The sequence below is a fragment of the Eublepharis macularius genome, chromosome 2 (genome assembly GCF_028583425.1).
Source record: "Eublepharis macularius isolate TG4126 chromosome 2, MPM_Emac_v1.0, whole genome shotgun sequence".
In the NCBI taxonomy this organism is placed as follows: Eukaryota; Metazoa; Chordata; class Lepidosauria; order Squamata; family Eublepharidae; genus Eublepharis; species Eublepharis macularius.
In genome coordinates, this window is record NC_072791.1 from 197,314,207 (window position 1) to 197,333,773 (window position 19,567).

The window sequence follows — 19,567 nt, forward strand, 5'->3', positions numbered from 1 at the left end:
CTATACACAATATGTGCGATTGCCGCTTTGTCTAAAAGGGGCAAGATACCAAAACTGGGGGAATCTGAAGTTGGAATATATGTGTTTCCCCTTTCAGACAAAAATGGCAAGTGTGCATATCAGGAAAGTTATATGTAGTGCCTTCTCCCCCTACATGCAGTTAAACTTAATGCTCATGTGTCAGATGAATGGGGTTACAGTAGCATCTCACTCTATACGTATTAGCATTCAAGGTTTGGTTATCTCTGAAAGCACCTTGAGGGTACTTTCTGAAGAGCCTTTCTGAAGATCAGAAGTTCTGAGACTCTGAAGAAATAGTCTGTGACATCAGCACCGTTTGGAGCATGCAAGTCGTGCATTAAGGGTCAGTGTGGTGTAGTGGTTAGAGTGTCAGATATGGGAGATGTAGGTTCAAATCCCCATCAGCCATTAAGCATATTGTGTAGCCTCAGATCCGACAGTCTCTCTCAGCCTAACAGACCTCCCAGGGTTGTTGTGAAGAGAAAATGAAGGAGAGGAGTCGACCACCCTGAGCTTCTTGGAGGAAAGGCAGGATATTTCTCATTCAAATAAATCTCCATTGGATTAATTTTTCATTGCTTTCTGTCACGGGGCCCAGTGATAGTGAGGACTCCTCAGGAGGAGAGGAGCCTCCTGTTACCAGCCTAGCCAGCCCTGACTCAGCAGAAGCTGGTGATCAGGAGGAACAGCTGCTGGCAGATCAGAGTCCACAGCCAGCAGCTGAGCCAGAGGCACCAACATCCTGCAGCTCCAACACCACTGAGAAGCTCAGCCACCGGTTGACCACAGTCCTCAGTCAGCAGCTGAGCCAGAGGCACCGACACCCTCCAGCTCCAACACCACCGATGAAGCTCAGCCAAGGACGTCCAAACCTCCAGCTTCACCCAGACAGCGCCGCAGACAAAGGCAACGTGTGGAGCTGCAGGAGAGACGGCAAAATGCACGCTTCCTGGCCAGACGCCAGCTGCTTGTTGAGAGTGATGAGGAGTGAGCACAGGGTAGCTCCCAAGCAGCTGGCTGCAAGCCCAGCCTGTCTATAAAATTCAACCACAGAAGCCCAGGAGGCGTGGAAGTAACACGTTGGGATCCTGTTCCTGCTGTGACCATGCCGCTGAACCCCACCCCACGCTCTATGACCTCTAGACCGTGCCTGGACTCTGTTTCTGTGTAGCTCTTGAACTGACTCGTAACTGACCTACAAACCCCCTGACTTGGCTTTTGGACTTTGGACTTACCCCTGGCTTTGGACTTGTGCTCTGACTTTGGACCGGACTTAGGCTACTCTGCTTGGGCTGGCCCAGCCCATGACACTTTCATTTGCTGCCATCTTTACATCTTGGTTGGTTTTCATTGATGGCAATGCTGTCTTCCACAATTCTCTTAGCTCCGTTGTTGTTAATCTTTAATAACTTTTCCTTGCTTCTTACAAACAAAACACTTCCTTCTTAATTGAGAGAGTGTAGGAAGAGGCTCTGGGTGTCTGTGGGTAGTGTTGACTCAAGTGGTGTTTTAAGATCAGGGCTTTTTTGTTGTTTGGTGTAATGGTTAAGAGCGGCAGGACTCTAATCTGGAGAACCAGGTTGATTCCCTGCTCCTCCACTTGAAGCTAGCTGGGTGACCCTGTGTCATTCACAGCTCTTTGGAGCTCTCTCAGCCACACCCACCTTACAGGGTGATTGTTGCAAGGATAATTATAACGTATTTTGTAAACCACTCTGAGTGGGTGTTAAGTTGTCCTGAAGGGTGGTATATAAATAGAATGTTGTTGTTATTTTAAAAGGTGCCTGAACTCATAGATATGGTTGCACTGATTTCTAACAATTTCAATCCTCAGGACTTGACAAAGCCCCGCCAAAGTTGCCGGTACAGGACTGCCACAAAAAAGCCCTGCTTAAGATCAAATAACCCCTTATACACCCTTTCATTCTAAATGACTATTTTTCTTTTGCAAATGCATCTGTCAGGGCTGCTTTTTCAAGATGGAGGATGGTGGAGGGAAGGAACTTTAACCTTTTCCTCCCCTGCTGAAAAGGTCACCCTCTGGGTTGCTCGCCACTGCTGGGAGAGGGGAATACAAATAGCTGTACCATCTCCAAAGGAGAGCTAACAACGTTTGCAGGTGACCTTTTTCGGCAGATATATAGCAAAGTGGGGGAAGCATTTTTTTTTAAAGTACTTTTCTCTGAGTTTGTTCTCATCTTTGCCTTATGCGTGAAGCATTATCTCCAGCAATATGGCATAGAATTATCAGCGAACCCCAAAGGTATTTAACACAGATTTGTCATACATTGGTGGAAACTTTGCAACATGTGTTTTAGCATCTGTTACTTTCTTTTATTCAAGAAGAGTAACACAGATTGTTTCCCAACCTTTTATTCCCACACTGCGAACATCTTGCAAGTTGTTGATGATCACCTGACAGACGAAGCACAATTTCGTTTTTACAGATAGAAATGGTATTATAGGTGGAAAATCCATTTCAAGTGAACAATTTAAAGTAATTTCTTTACCAATTTTCATCTCCACTGATCTTGAAATTAAATGGAAGTTGATCAGTGCTGGGCATTTATACTGTGATTTTAACATAGTAATCTTCCATTACAATAACATCTGCCAGTTTCTTTATTATGATTCTTCATTAACGCACAGGATAGTTGTAATTTCCTGAGTTCAAACTAAGGTTGCCAACTCTGGGTCAGAAAATTCCTGGAGATTGGGAGAGATGGAACCTGGGGAGGGCAGGGTTTGGAGAAGGCGGGGACATCAGCAGGCTATAATGCTGTAGAGTAGAGATGGGACGATCCAAAAAAAATTAACGATTCAGCTGATCATGGATTGGCGCCAGCGACGATCCCGAATTAACAATCCACACCGATCATCTCCCGTTCCCGAGCTGTGGATCGTGGATTGTGGAGGCCAAAGCAGGCCGCACTGCTATTCCTAGCTATGTGGGAAGGTGGGTGATGGCAGCAGCCGCCGGGCCTGGCGGGCCCATTCAGGTCCCGTTCAGCAACACAGGAGGTCTGTGTTTGGCCGTCAGAGCAGCCTATCAGGGTTTGCAGGGATGAGATTGGAGTGCCCATGGCTACAGAACACCCCCTTCCCCCCTCCCTCCCCTGGGTGTCTTCTCCCAACTTGTGACTGCTTTGCTGCTCCGTGGTTGGAAGGAAGCCCTGCTGATCAAGGAAAGCTGGGCTTCCATTCGTGTTTCCAGGGTGACAGAAGGAGAGCAAACAGAGCTTAGGCTTTCCCCTGGCTCTGTTGCCAGGGGAATAGATTGCTGGCACCTGAGTGTCTGGATCCCCAATCCGAGCCCAAACGTAACGATCCAGGCCTCTCCCGATCGCTGGATCGTTGGCCGTGGACAATCACGATCCGCTGGGTCACCATCAGGCAATCGCCATTATTGTGGGTTTTTTTCTATCGCAATGCGGATCATGCCCATCTCTGCTGTAGAGTCTACCCTTTGAAGCTGTCATTTTCTCCAAGGGGACTGGTCTCTGTAGTCTGTCATTCCAGGAGTCTGTAGTCTGTCATTCTAGGAGATCACCAGGCCCCTCCTGGAGATTACCGCCAACAAAGAAAAGCCGCGATAAACTTACTAGAAAACTATTTGTATATTTCAGTTAAAGAATCATGCATTCATATAACAATTCTTCAAGGGTCTCAGAGAGAGTACATATATTAGTGTTTGGTTACATAAGGAAGGCAAAGCATCTGATCGCGGCTTTTCTTTGTTGGCTGCATACGATACTGTGATACTCTCTCTTTTTTCAGTGCCCTCCTAGAGATTGGCAACTCTAGTCCAGACATTTATCTTTTTAGAGTATATAACTCAGTGATCTGAGTCAAGTGGTGCCTAAGAGACCAAAAAGATTTCCAAGGTATAAGCTTTCAAGAGTCAAAGCTCCCTGCCTCAGATACCCACCTGGAACTAACTCAGTGACGTTCTTTTAGTGACTCGTGGCTCTTTGTCAGGCTACCTGTGGCTCCTCCCCAATGTGGCATGCTTTCCATGTTCCAGGAAAGTGAGCAGGGTCATTCCCCTCTAGGGTCTGTGATGGGCTGCAGAGAGAAGAAGAGAGCACAGCTACCACCATAACAACCACGCAAGAAAAGAACGGCAACAGCCAGCTAGCCCTCTTCCAGGCCCCTGGCAATCTCATTCTCTGTTACTGGACCTGCTGTGCCTCATACTGAGAACAGGAAGGTGGAGGCGGGAACCCCTTCCTCTCACTCCAGATACATAAGGGCTGATTAGGCTCAGCAGTGGTGTGGCGAGACAGCCCTACATAAGCCGAGCCAGCAGCAACCTGACTTGTCACATAATGTGTATTTTGACCCTGAGATAGAACAAGCTTCCAGAGCAGAGCAGGGATTCAAACCTTGTTCTACCAGATCCTAGTTGATATTCCAACAATTACACCACATTGGTTCTCTGTTGGAAAGATTGTTTTTCGTAAGCTGTTGTCAATACTATGCACTACTGGATAATTGAAACTCTGTAATTCAAACTTTTCCGATAGCTATTGTTTTGCAAATTTGGTTCCCAAACCACTTCTACAAATGCCAACTATTAATGCAGACATGATGTGAATTTTAAGCTTACTCTAAGACCGGATAAAACTGAAGCAAGATCTAATATCTGTATTTTCTCTTTAGTTATATCTGTGGAGCCTGGCATTGCGTTTCGGAGGGGATGAAATCAACATCTGATTTGCACTGGTAAGTACAAGATGGTGCATTATTCAAAGTCCACTGAGGGCTAGAAAGGTTTTAAAGCCTGTACAATAAACATTTCAGTTTTTATTGCTTGCTCCAGGGTTGTATAGAGAATATTTACAACTGTTCCCACATGGTTCGTCTGGCAAATAATTTCTGAGGAGGCGAATTTTCATGCAGCAGGTGTATGTGTTTTATGTTCTATGCCCAGTAAACTTGGCAAAGCCATTCAGACAGAAGCAATCAACCCAACGAAACGCATCCTGGACGAACATGAAAAGAAGAAAAAAGCAGTGAGTAGCTCTTTGTTGCTTTTTGGCTAATCTGATGCCGCATTTTGATGGCAATATTTGCATAGACGACACTAGTTAGAACCATGCAGCTAGTATGATTGAAACTCTTGGGTGCACACCTGTCAGGTGCCTGTCACTGGAAAGTACATTGGACAGCTCATCTGCTCCCCAAGTTGAGAAGACAGCGCAATAGAAACAAATCTATCGTATTTTTCTCCCGCCCTTTCCCCAAGGAGCTCAGAGTTGCTTGTGTGGCTTCTCTTTTCTTCATTTCATTCCCACACAACCTCAGTGAGGGAGGTTTATCTGATTGGCCCAAGATGTCCAAAAGGCTTAATGGCTGAGTAGGGATTTGAACAATAGCCTCTCTGTTGGACTTTTTGCAAGTGTCCTACGCTCAGTCATGAAAGAGTTAAATTGTTGTTCTGTTTGTTTAGTCAGATAGCTAGTTAGCATAGGACCACTTAAGCTTTGAGAGAAGTTCCCGCCAGAGGAAGTGGGTGTCTTTAGTCTTAATGAGAGAATCTAGGATTGTCTATTGGATGAGCCAATTTATTGGGGGCAATTAGCTAGCAACATATACTAAGGTTTTATTGCTCTTTGTTCAGTCTGCTACTACAGTCCACTACTACTACTTCACTAGACAATGCAGTCTAAGCTTTTCTCTCTCTACGACCTATTTGAGACTATCAAGATGTAGTCAGAAACTGTTTGTTGTTTTTCCTACCAAATGTACCCTTTTTACCCTATTATGTAGTAAAGTATTTTTATAGAGCTAGAATCACAGAAGTCTGTCTACTTAATTCCATTGAGCTATTATCAAACTCTGCTACTCTGCAAACATATATCTTATTGCTGTGCAACCCGCCAACACTCTCGAATGTTAGTCCAGTCTGCCTACTACAGCATATGGGCTCTCAGATGGAACTTTTCACTGCCTTCATTTGATAGCAGAGCACCCTTAAACAGACAAACATAAGTATTCCCTCACAAAGAAAGATTCTTGAGAGATAGAGTTAATCATCCTAAGGAAAGTCAAAAAGAGTCCAGTAGCACCTTTAAGACTAACCAATTTTATTGTAGCATAAGCTTTCGAGAATCAAGTTCTCGTCATCAGAACTGTGATTCTCGAAAGCTTATGCTACAATAAAATTGGTTAGTCTTAAAGGTGCTACTGGACTCTTTTTGATTTTGCTACCACAGACTAACACGGCTAACTCCTCTGCATCTATCATCCTAAGGAAGTTACTCTTCAGCTTGAACACTCTGTACAAGATTCTGTTTGAATGTGCAATTCTCCAGTTTAGCAGTGAAGAAAAGGGAGATTTAAAACTTCTCCTTTACTGTAAATCTAATGGGAGTAACTGTCTACTTTATGGGTCACTTAATTGGCTTCCTCAGGTAAATCAGTTAGCTGATAATCACCATTATAAGATCTGTACTCCTTGCTTTGATTTGTGAAGGTTCTCATCATGAGACAGACATCTAAGGAGTATTTCTCTTCTAGGTCATCAGTAGGAAGTGTACAGAAATGCTTGTTACTGTGGTATGCACATTGTAGTTTGGGGGTCCAGCTTTCTGTGGTGTTTTTTTGCAGTGAAAGTGACACATCTACTTATTGTGTTTTGAGATACACAAAAAATGTGATGTGTTCTTCGGTGTGATTTAATAAACACATCAGTTTAAAAAGCTGCCTCTTTTTCAGGAGGATCACCATTTTTTTGCAATGCAGAAAGTATAGGTTGAATCCAACGAGGTTTTCTGCTGATGAAAACAGAAGGAAGGTTCCTCTCTGATATCCCCCAAAGGCTATGCTTGGGATCATGGGACCTCCATGTACAAAAGCCACATGGAAAGGGTGGTGTAATAAGGAGGAGAATTGGGCAAGACTGACTGTAAAACTGGCTGGTTTCAGCCCTATAATCCCTAAGTTAAGAGGCTTTCTTGTTCCATAAAAGTCAGTGGAAGATTTACTGCTGATTCAGTGGGAACCAGATTGTACCAAGGGCAGAGATTTACACGTCACCAGTTTTTGCCTTGTCATAATCATCCTGCATTTTCCTATCTGCACAAGAAAATCTAGTGGTAAATGATTACAACAACACAGTACCCTGTGACATATGGATCTAGCCTGAGCCTGTGAGGATTTGGTTTTGCAGGAGCACTAGGCTTTTTACAATTTTGCTTTCTTTTTCTTCCTTGCACTAAAATTTACTTTGGCTGGCTGCATGCTCGGCAGCAATGTTACCCAATAAAGTGCTGCTTATCATCCACATCCAGTACTAGAAGATAAAACTGATAGAAATATTTGCTTTTACAATTCTACTGTGCTTCCCTCCCATAAGATAGACAATGTGGTTGAGAAGGCAGCGGACATGGTTGTCAGCAACTGGCGCCAACAAATAAAGGTAAGTCCTTGCAGTTTCAGCAACACAAATGAAGGGCTCCACTGAAACGAGATTGTGCTTCCTAATTTCAAGTAAAAAACTGGCTGTGCTAGAACTGGGGGTGCATATTGAGGTGCTTAAATGCAAATCTGATATTGTATCCCTATTCCCTATATGGAAGGGAAAAGCAGTCTCAAATGTCACCTATATGGGCATTATACAGCAAAATATGTGATGTACTAAATTGAGCGGCATGCACAGCCTATGCTATCTGAAACATAGTGTGGTATCTTTAAAGGACAGATTTGCAGACATGTGTTAATCTACTGGGCACTTTGTTCTTTGTTGTATCCAGGTGGCTCATACAACTGGAGAAGAAACACTGACTCCTTTCTCCAGCGGCAACCTCCCTAGCATTATGAATCTAAGCCGGCCACTGGAGTAGCTTTGCACATTCCACAAGCCATGCAGGCAGACAATTCCCCCTTTTGTTTCTTCTGATAATTTCCCAGGTGCTATTTGACATTTCATGCCTTTGCGTGAGGTGCTCTGTAGGAGCAGAGCAGAGACTGAAATGCATGGATTTTGGAAAGTCCAAATGCATCCTTACTGAATACGTATTTCACTCTAGAGTGGGTTGCATCTGCCTCTCAAGGTTAGTGCGCAAGCAGGAGCGGCGCCAGAGTTTCCAGCACCTGTAGCCAGCCAGGCATTTGCGTGCGTGTGCGCACACACACCAGCCTGCATGATGACATCACGTGTGACATCATCACGAGGGTGTGCACAAGCCGGCCCAATTGCTGCGGCGGGTGGCTCGGACAGGGCGCAGATGGCCTCCCAGCTCTCCTGCTCGGTTACCCTGTGCCGCCCCAGATGCCTGCCCGCAGCTGCTGCGCCCGGCTGGGGGGCGTGTGCTGGCGGCGGGGCGGGGCAGGAGGGCTGCAGCTCCATGGCATGTGCTCCCGCCCCCAGCGCCTCCTCCAGCGCCCCATGCCCTGAGGCAACCGCCTACCTGGCCTCAGTGGGTGCGCCGGCCCTGTGCGCAAGCAACAAAAGCCCTTCAGCACATAGAGGCAGAAGATTGGTCCAGCCTGCTTTTTCACTCAGTCTCACCCAATTCCCCTCTATACCACAGCCCCCATCCCACATGGCTTTTGTGCACACACATCCCAGGATCCCCAACATAACATTTTTGGTGGTCAAAAAGGGACTGTCCTCCCTCTTTTACCAGCGGAAATGCTGGTTAGATCCCACCCATTGTGAGCAGGGCTGTCTCCACAACAACTGAGCTCCTTCTGTGTAGCAACCTGAAGTGAATTGGTGGGAAGAGTTCAAAGGGAAAGAATAAAACTGTTCCTGCTAATGTATCCTATCGGTCCTCTCAGCAAACTTTGAAGCCTTTCCTAAGCCTGGAGGAAGTCTGGGTTTACATTTGTTTAAAATAAAAATAAGGCCTTGGGTGGATGGGGGCGATAGTGTTGCTTGAGCAAGCTTCTCAAAAACAAGGAGAATCACTGAGCGTAGTTCACCACACTGGCCCTTACCGGATGATGCGCTAAACTTGAAACCATTTTGGCCACTAGATGTTGGAAACTGGCAGATGTTTGGGATGGTAATGATAACTCGAAGTGTTTATCCTTTCTAGACCAGGCTGTGCAGGTAAATTTTATCTTTCCCAAAGTAAAAATTCATTAAGCTGAGGCATAACTTAGCACAGAAATAATGTCTGACACAGACGAACCTGTAAAGATCACAAGGATTTATTTACTTCATTTATACCCCACCTTTCTCCCCAATGGGGGCCCAAAGTGGCTTACATTCTTCTCTACTCCATTTTATCCTCACAACAACCCTGTGAGATACGTTTGGCAGACTATGTATAATCAGCCCAAGGTCACCCAGAGCGGGGATTAAAACGTGGACATTCTAACCACTATACCACACAAGGATCTTTTGCTGAGCCAGGTCATGTGTGCGTGCTCCATTGCCTCTCAGTGAGGGGCCTTTTATCAGTAGGTCTGGCCAGCACAATTGTTAATGTATACGTTCAAGAGTGGCTACTATGTCGGGGTGCCTCGTCATCCCATGTGCGAAGATGCTTCCTTGCGCTAGGCACAAAACATGCTGTGTTCTGTGACCCACTCTAGATGGAGGGGGTGGAAAAATTACCTTGAATTTCTTCAGCGGTAAGAGATGGCTTTGAGAGAGGACAATAATCACTACATGGACAAGCAATTCACTATGGTAGCTAAGCTTGGGGGGGAAACCCACTCTTTTTTTGGAGGGGGCTTGCTGACCTCTCTGTATTTGGTGGCAGGCCAAGAAGAAATTAAAGGAGCTTACCAGGGACCATGAAGCACTCTTCCGGGATACAGAAAGTTCCCAGCCGCTGGCTTCCCCAAAGACCAAAAAAAAGGTACTCAGATAAGTAAATGCATGGGGAAAGAGTTGGGATTGGTTTTCACTATCAATTTGCCTTCTGCTCACTATTTGGATAGTGATCAGGAGAATCCCTTGGATGAGCAACATTAGCAGTGCACTCCTTAGCACAGTTACATCTTTCTAAACCTATTGATTTCAATGGACTTAGAAGGGTGTAACTGCATAGGATTCCACTGCAGGTTACATAGTAGAGTGCAATTCGCTGCCCGGCCTTATTGTTTGGCAGACATTAGTCTACCACCTAATCTTTTTCTCAGCAGTGTGCAGCTTAAAAATTATTTTCTTTCTCCTACCCTCTCCCTTTTCCTTTTTTGCATTTCAATTTTGCATGTAACTTTGTAAATTTGGGAAGTATAAAGACGTCCTTACCTCTTCTGACCTCACACAGGCACAAATAAAAGACAATTTGTGCCCTCTATGAGGCAACAGCTCAAGCAAGCAACGTTAATTATATCTTATTTTTTTATAACCACACATTTATATTTTTATTTTAGTTGCTCAGAAACTTGGAAAAATCTGCAACAAGGCTGGCAAAGGAAGACGAAGATTATTACAAAAAGAATTTAGTTGCGTGCGACAATAAGTTAAAATGGGGGGCCGCTTTAGAAAATGGCCACCAGGCAAGTCATCTAAAATTCTTTTCTTGCACTGTTATACCGTTTCAAATAGTTTCTTTCTTCCCAGAATAGTAGCAAGCCACATTCCGACCTCCTCTCTCTTCACCATTCAACATGCACAATGAAGTACCTCCTTATTTATAGCTGTCTGTTCAAGAGAGGAGGAGTCAAGGCTTCAAAATCACCCGGAAAAGAAAAATCACTGGTTTTGAAGATTCTTTTTATAAAGGGGCGGGGGGGAAGCGGAGATTCATAGCTTAGAAAAGTTTTGGGTACCTCCAGTAAGAGAAATTTCGGGCACCTCCAGTAAGAGAAATTCTGACAGAGCCAGAACTGACCAAGAAGGCTGCATAGGTGAGGGACTATTGGACTGGATGAACCAATGGCCTGATTCTGCTTAAGGCAGCTTCATTTGTTCGACTGCTGCTGACCAGGGCAAGAAAAGTCCTCAGCAACGATGCCTACTGAAGGTTTTCGATGGTTAGTTGAAGGATGTTCTCATATCATCAGCATAGGGAAGTGCAATCTTTACAATCCCCCCCCCGCCACACACACACACACACACTGCAGACCTCCCCACCACATCATGTCTAACTCTGTTCCTGGGAATCCCCAGACCTCAGGGGCTGCAGCAGGAACAGGTTGGTTCCATTCTACAAAAGGAGCTCTAAACACAACCCAGAATCTTACTTATTGAAGTTAACATGGTATGTGTTCCTACAGTAGGAGGAAAAGAGCCAGAGTCCAAATGGTAGGGTATGAGCTTTCATGAGTCACAGCTCATACTCTACCACAAGAAGTATCTGAAGAAGTGAGCTGTGGCTCACGAAAGCTCCTACCCTACCACAAATTTTGTTAGTCTTATAGTTGCTACTGGATTCTTGCTCTTTTCCACTGCTACAGACACAGTTAACCCTCTTAATCTACTCTAAGAGAAAATTAATCTAAAAAAGGATCCAAATTAGAAACTTTTCTTTGTCAGTAACTTCTAGGGCATCAAGAACAAGCAGACCTTAACTGTTCATTGTTCTTCCTGTACACCCATCCTGATCACTACCTTAGTTTGAATCTCTTTTTCTAGGGGGACCATTGTAGTTAAAATTGTCTATATCAACATCTGGAACTTTCATGTTAGCATCTGACCTAGAAAACTAATAGAAACACAGAAGTCTGTTAAACATGCTTTTTTAAATCCCACCAGCGCCAACAAATTGGCTGAAACTTACCAATCATTTTTTTCTTGAAGCAGAAGTTTAATTAAACCCTGTTAAGCATCACCACCTCCGCTGTGAGAGCAACTGTATTTTTAATTACTTTTAATTACATGCTTTGATCTGCTTCAAACTTCGTGTTCTTTAGCTAAAGGAACACCTACATATAAGAAATAAATGCCATGTCCCAGCCAAATTTAAGCACTTTTAAATCCCATTGATTTCAATGAAAGGAAGTTAATCATGAAGGTGAACATGCATTTCGGTGGCTGGTGCCACTTTTTCACTCACGGGAATCTCTGGATCTTGTTCTGTGAGCAGGCTGCTGGTTCATAGGTACAGCAACACCTCTAACCTTTGATGCCACTGAAATCTGTGAGCAACCAGCACTGATGTTAATACGTTCGTGTACATTGATGAATTTAAAAAAGCAATAATCTATGAACCAGCTCTGTGGGCCTGAAGAAAATATGCTTACCTATTGCTTGAGAGACTCCCTTGAATGTCACCTGTATTCTTTTATATGCAACCTTGGTTACAGTTTCCTGCTATTCCATGCAACATATTTTTGTACTTGCACATACACTCACAATGGGGGGGAACTATCCCTGCTGAAAGTAGCCTTTGGATAAGAAAACTCGGTGCATCTGTGATGTTCTTTGCCACATTGGATTGATTGGAAAGGAAGAAGGCTAGGTTGCCACTTCTCAAGACAATCTTTCTACCCAGTAGAATGGTTTAAAATTTGTATACTTTTCAGAGAAGCAAGACCTTTGTTACTGTTGCCACACAGTTGTGAAATCTCACTTCCAGAGCAGGTTGTCAATGCATATAATGCTCATCAAAAGTAGTAGTATCCACCTTCTTGGACTTGATCCCAGGAGCCTTACTTCAGATTTCAATGTACAGTGAAAAGTGTATAGCAAGGCTCAAATGCAGTGTAAACTGTGTACAAGCAGTGACCTTTAATGAATTTTGCACCACCACCCTCTTGTGTACATTTGCTATCTTTTACAAAAGTTGCATTTACTATTTTATACTTTGTGGTAAAGTATGGGTTCTGCTGAGAAATGATCACACACCAGTTTAAACACATTTTTAAAAGCATCCTAAGACTGTGGGATCACTTGCATGAATGACTCATTTGACTTAATAGGAAACATGCAAGGAGCTGTACCTCTGGCATTGCTACAATAGTTCTGTATGCCTTGCAGAAGATCAGTGTGATACAGAGATTTTTGTCTATTCTATGAGTGATAATTAGTTTTCCTCTTTTAAATAGAATATCCTAGATCTTGAAAAGGAACGGCTGCATCTTCTGTGCAATATGTTAAATTGCTACAGCCAGCATCTTTCCAGTTTTGGACACAGCCTAACTGCAGTGCGTAATTCTGCTTTCATTTCCTATCTAATAACGACAAGAACTGATTTCTCATAACTAATCCCGTTTGTCGTCATTCTAGTATCACACACAGATGCATAGTGCTGTCAGCAAAGTTGATCCTGAAAAGGACTTTCAGATGTTGTTGGGAGAAACGGCAGTGTCTATTGAAGAAAACAAATCGGAGTTCTTGTTAACAGACTATTATGTAAGTGGGCTCTCAAAATGGCTGCCATTATTAGGGGTGATGTGTATTCAGAGGTAGAGATTTGATACTGCGAAGACATTGCCTCTCTCATCCTTGGATGGGGCGTAATATGCTTCAGTGCATTCAACAGGGTGCATTTCCCTACCCAACTAAGTGTAGTTTGGGGGGGTGGGGTGGGCTAGATATTGCACTGCCTTAGCATGTGGATCAGCAACTGTATGCCCTATGTAAATCTGGTCCCCTGGGTTTACAATACATGCTTGGGCCACTGTTGACAATTCAGAAGCAAGAAGAATTTTCTTGGAGAATTTATTATTGTGGCAATGGAGCTCGCTGTCTTCCACCACGGTCTTAAAAGTGAGAGTCTAGTAGTATTGAATGTCCTGGAAAGTTAAAATGTTCCCTCAGGGGGAACATTTCCAGGACATTCAGTTGCTAACCTAAAAGTAGCAGTTATCTTGCAGAGGAATTTCAAAGGGAGATTTGAAAGAGAGACTGCTGAATTGCAACTGATAATGAAGCTCACAACAATGCATCCACCTGGACTGAATCAAGACCTAGGCTTCTTGTCTCATTACCCATGACCCCTCTGCATACCCCATCCTATCCAATCATGCCTGCTATTGTCATTCACTGGCTATGATCATTCGGCTTCTGTAGTATTTAAAGAAGTGGGCTGTGACTCATGAAAGCTCATACCCTACCACAAATTATGTTAGTTTGATAGGTGCTACTGGACTCTTGCTGTTTTCTACTGCTATAGACAGACTAACAAGGCTACCCATCTTGATCTATCTTAAAATGGACTTTGCCATAAAACTGGTTGTTTACTGGTCAACATAGTATACACTTAGTCCTTGTTATTTATTTATCCATCACATTTTTAGACCAGCCTTCCTCCAAGGAGCTCAGGGTGGCGACCATTGTTCTGCCCTCTTCCATTTTTATCTTCATAACCATCTTGTGAGGTCAGTTACACTGAGGGAAAGTGATTGGCCCAAGGCCACTCAGCAAGCTTCATGGTGGAGCGGGGATTCAAACTCAGGGCTCCCAGATCCTAATCTGACACTTTAACCACTACACTACACATAGCTATCCCATTGCTTTCACTTTGGAAGTCCCTTCTGCCTAACCTTAGATCAGCTCATATTAGCTTCCATGTTTGCTGTTTTGCAGAATATTAACATATACATCCTAAACACATGGATGGGAAATAATCTTTACATCTCATCAATATGTTTTTCTATTTCAGACTAACAATTGAAACATTCTATATGCATAAAATCACTGAAAATGTGCAATTTGTCACTTGGAGGGGATTGGTGGTGGTGACATATCTTCAGTAGTCAAAGCACAGTTAAATTCAGATTATCACCTAATATATATTTTATTCCAGACATGCCCTTTTAATGGGTGTCTGTTCCTGTTTCAATGCATTTTTTTCTCTTCCAATTGCGCTACTGGGCCTCAACAATGTTTCCTGTAAAGGAGGAAGATTCAACAAGCCTCATTGAAAAAGAGAGGCGGCAAGCTTCCATCAAAACTAAAGTACTCCGCTTACAGAAGGACTTGGAAAAGGCCCTACAGAACAAAAGAGGTTCTTATCTGCTCTGCCTTGATCTGACATATGGTTTCATGAGTTGTGATTTTTATTCAGTCCCTATCATCTGTAGCTTTGTGTTGTTTTTTAAAGAGCTATTTCAAAGGACAAAGAGCTACACAGAACTCATAACTAACTTTATCTTCCATTTTTATCTTAGCCTTCCTCAAAGGGAAGCTTACAGGGCTCTCCCTTCGTCCATTTTGTATTCACAACCCTGTGAGGCAGATTCAGCTGATTGACGGGCTCAAGGTGAGCCTTTGGCTGAATGAAAATTTCGACCCAGATCCCCACTTCTCCCCTGTAAATCACCTCCTTATATTCTACAACTTCAAATATCCCATAAATTTGGTGAAACAAGCTCTCCACTAGCACAATTTTACCTGAAGCTCCCTTATGGCATTCCCCTATGCCAGGGTTTCCAGCCTTTTTGAGCCTGCAGACGTATTTGGGATTCTGACACAGTGTGGTGGGTGCAGCCACACAATGTCTGTCACAGGAGGAAGAGCCAGTCACAAAAGGCTGCCACAGCTTACCTTGTCACACAGTGAAGATCTTTGTGCTGTGGTGGCAGCTGCTGCCCAAAACAATCTGCACGGCCAATCTAATCTCCAGGGGCCAATCAGAAGCCTTGCTGGGTAAAAGGCTCCACCTGGCCCTGCCCACTTCCTAAAAACAGTTGACATGTGCTGTGGTCACCACACTGGGGAATTCCTGCCCTATGCCATGTGGCATTTTGTCCAGGAGGATCCCCCAGCCCTCAGCACCAGCTTTTGAGGGAAGGGGGCATCTGGCTGGTGGGAGAAGTTCGTTTCTGTAAACTCTTTGCAGTTTGGGATAGTAGGATCCAACCCCACTGTATTTGAATACACTGCAACACAATTAAAACAATCCTTTAAAAATACAGATTTTGAAATGATAATTTATTCCCTTTCTTAAAGGACTGGAGAGAATGCTCCAAGCATACCTGGAGATGCCACAGTTCTCAGATCCAAAGAATCACAACGAGATCACTGAGCAGCTTAGCGAGGTACAATCTGGACTGTAAACAACAAAGTTTTGCACCACCTTTTAAAATCCTGGCCTATCCTTAATTTTTGTTTATCACCAGAAACCTCCAAACTGAGTTCATCAAGGCATTTATTTAGCTTGTCTTTGAGCTATCTCTGCAGACTGCTGAGGTTCAGGTTTTCCGCGCCTATTCAGCATTTATGAGTTTCTTTTTATCTGCTGTTTTGGGTTTCATGTTTTTAGTAATTGCTTTAAAGTTTTGTTGCTGCCCAGGGAGTGAGTTCTATTGTAAAGTGTTTTAAAGTTCCTGTTACTACTTTTAGTTTGTAATGTAGCTTTTAGAACCTCACAAGCTGGGGACCCATGAGAAATAGTGAAAGGGGGCAATAATTTGCAAAACCCTCCAAGCTTCCCCTTCCAGGGTTTTCTCAGGGGTTTCATTTCTCCTCTGCTACCTTCTTTCCTTTAACGCTCAACACTCCATGCCTTCTTTTCAATCCTTAACAGTTTTAACCCCCCACCCCTTTGGTTAATTTATAAAGTCATGTATTTCTGCATATCTGGGGAGTCCCGCAAGTAAACAGAGAGGCCTATCTTGTCTGTGACTGGCCCTGTTGTAGTTTTTATCACCCGCACAGTAGCCAGCCAGTTTGGTACTAGATGTAGGGATTTGTCTACTGATGCAGTAGAAAAGAGCAAGAGTCCAGTAGCACCTAAGACTAACAAAATTTGTGGTAGGATATGAGCTTTCATAAGTTACAGCTCACTTCTTCAAACTCTTGCTCTTTTCTACCGCTACAAACAGACAAACACAACTACTCTTGATCTATCCTACTGATGTTGTTCTGTGTTTTAAAGTTTTATGTTATTCATGTAAATTGTCTTGCTCTTTTTGTTGAAAAGTGCAGGATATGAATACATTAAATAAAATCAGTTTATACTGAGGCTTTGATTTTTTTTTAACCGTGATCAACATGAACCGATAGGTGTAGGTCATCCTCACTCGCCCGCAGCTTATGTGACCTATACATGAAGCTGCCTTACACCAAGGCAACCCTTTGGTCTTTCAAGGGCAACACCTCTGCAGGGTCTCAAGTAGCGCGCTCTTTCACATCTCCTTCAACCTGGAGATGGTAGGCATCGAACCTGGGACCTTTAACATGCCAAGCAGATGCTCTACCACTGAACCTCGTCCCATTGCACCGAATTATCAATTAATAAGAATAGTTGCAGGACTGAGCATAGGCAAAAAGGGAACTTTAATGTTCTTGACAGCAAGCTAGAAAGTGAAAGACGGGTGAGAGAAGCAAAATCAAAAAGAGTCCAGTCGCACCTTTAAGACTAACCAACTTTATTGTAGCATAAGCTTTCGAGAATCATAGTTCTCTTTGTCAGATGCATGGAGGATCCTCCATGCATCTGACGAAGAGTACTGTGATTCTCGAAAGCTTATGCTACAGTAAAGTTGGTTAGTCTTAAAGGTGCGACTGGACTCTTTTCTAACATGCAGATGCATCTGACAAACAGAACTGTGATTCTCGAAAGCTTATGCTACAATAAAGTTGGTTAGTCTTAAAGGTGCTACTGAACTTTTTGATTTTGCTACAACAGACTAACACGGCTAACTCCTCTGCATCTATGACTGGGGTGAGAGAAGATATTTTAAAACAGGGAGTTTCTCTCTCTTTTTTTAAAAAAGTTTGAATTCAACATGCAGAAATCCAGAGGAGTTAGCCGTGTTAGTCTGTAGTAGCAAAATAGAAAAAAATTCAGTAGCACCTTTAAGACTAACCAACTTTACTGTAGCATAAGCTTTCAAGAATCATAGTTCTCTTCGTCAGATGTATGGAGGATCCTCCATGCATCTGACGAAGAGAACTGATTCTCGAAAGCTTATGCTACAGTAAAGTTGGTTAGTCTTAAAGGTGCGACTGGACTCTTTTCTAACATGCATAAAAATACTGTTTTACTAACTAAGCGGTTTCTTTTTTATATACTAAAGACAACTCTGAAAGTTAGCCTTTTACAAGCAAACTACTTTAAACTGGGCAGCATTCTAGCAGATATGGAACAGACGCCCAAACCAACCGAACCCTGGAATGACTGCATTTCAAAATGGAAAGAAAAGGTAATTTAGGAAATACAAAGGATTAAGGGCCCAGCAGTTTGCAGGAGTTCATGCAGCTGATGAAAAGACTTAAGTTGTTGCTGCTATAAGCCTAGCCATGGGGAAGCGTTGTTTTTTTAATCCATCCCAGTTACTCAGAAGCCTGGCTTGGCACTACTTAAAGAAAAATCTTTAAGAAATAGTTGAGAACATTGCACTGCGCAGTTTTGAGTGTGTGTGCTTTCAGCCATTTTGTAAAAAAGATAGGTTGTCTGCAGGGCTTTTTTTGTGGGAAAAGAGGTGGTGGAACTCAGTGGGTTGCCCTCAGAGAAAATTGTCACATGGCTGGTGGCCCCACCCCCTGATCTCCAGAAAGAGGGGTGTTTAGATTGCCCCCTGCGCCACAGTGCCCCCGCGTTCCTGGTGAAAAAAAGCCCTGGTTGCCTGTTATTTTTCTGCCAACATTTTTCTTAAGTTGCTGCAGGATCTGATGAGCTGAACTCACAGCATCAAAATCAATAAATGAAAGTATATAGACTTCCTAACCAATGGAAAGATATATACTGTGACCTGTGCAGACTTTACTAGAGTCCAAAATGGAAGACTGCTTTGTATTCCATAGGGAAAATGAGTTTCCATTAACACATTTCTCTCTCCAGTGACATGTGAGCAGGGAGATACGTATCTGAAAAACATGCCACGGAGCCCTAGCCCATTGCAGCTTTTGGGCCTGTTGCCACCCATTTTGACATACATCCATTCTATGAGTGCTATGAAGTAGGCTGGCTAAATGAGAATGCTTCTTTTGTGCCACACCTGTTGATTAAAAAAATAGTTAAGAATGGTATCTTCTTTAGAGATAGTCTAAGGCTCTCCTAAGAACAGACTTCAATTAGGCACTGCAAGTTAAAAATCTTAGTTTCCAAGCACAATATTTATTTTGATGCTCCGTTGCAGAAATTTTGGCCAAAAAAAATTTTCTTTGCATTTCTTCCGTAGAAAATGTGAACCAGATTAGAAATGAAAAATAATGTTATTTCCCTTCCCCTCAACTTCTAGGATTGTGTTCATAGTTCTGTGATGATCACTTACCCTATCAAAATGAAGCACTTTCAGCAAACTCGGAGTACACAGGTGGCCAGTGAAACAAGAAGTAACTCAAGTTCTCTGCCAGGTAACTAACAACCCAATTCATTGTTGGATCCCTCCCTTCCATAAATACACAGGGCTGGATCCAAAGCTTGTTTCATACTTCCTATGCAAACCATTTAGGCTTCTTGTTCCTAATGGATTTTTTGAACCTTTTTACATAAAGCCATTCACATCCCATTTTCAATGCAAGGTTGAGCCTTTTTGACAACCCATTTACTGCAAAGTACTGTCTGAAATTTCTGCAGCACTTCTGAAAGCATCGCGTTTTAATTTTTCTGACCATTTCCATCGTGTTCTTTTCCTTAAAAAACAAACTGATACAGATTTTCAATATATTGCTATAATGCTGTATGGGTATACTACAAAGTCAACAATAATATCCAATTAGCGTGTGGTAGCAGTGGCTTGGAAACAC

At 43.2% G+C, this 19,567-nt stretch overlaps 1 protein-coding gene across 3 annotated transcripts in view; it reads left to right on the top strand.

Annotated features, from left to right (window-relative positions):
- The window catches only part of NOSTRIN (nitric oxide synthase trafficking), a 40,771-nt gene that overhangs the window by 16,998 nt on the left and 4,206 nt on the right, over positions 1-19,567 (top strand). Inside the window, exons 4-14 of one of the 3 annotated variants that reach the window (XM_054971248.1) lie at positions 4,684-4,746; positions 4,955-5,036; positions 7,382-7,444; positions 9,741-9,839; positions 10,360-10,485; positions 12,976-13,074; positions 13,157-13,282; positions 14,771-14,879; positions 15,824-15,912; positions 17,896-18,021; positions 19,060-19,174. In XM_054971248.1, coding sequence (XP_054827223.1) covers positions 4,684-4,746; positions 4,955-5,036; positions 7,382-7,444; positions 9,741-9,839; positions 10,360-10,485; positions 12,976-13,074; positions 13,157-13,282; positions 14,771-14,879; positions 15,824-15,912; positions 17,896-18,021; positions 19,060-19,174 — 1,097 coding nt within the window. The remainder of the gene's footprint in view (positions 1-4,683; positions 4,747-4,954; positions 5,037-7,381; positions 7,445-9,740; positions 9,840-10,359; positions 10,486-12,975; positions 13,075-13,156; positions 13,283-14,770; positions 14,880-15,823; positions 15,913-17,895; positions 18,022-19,059; positions 19,175-19,567) is intronic. The other 2 variants (XM_054971250.1, XM_054971249.1) reach the window with 2 other exon arrangements.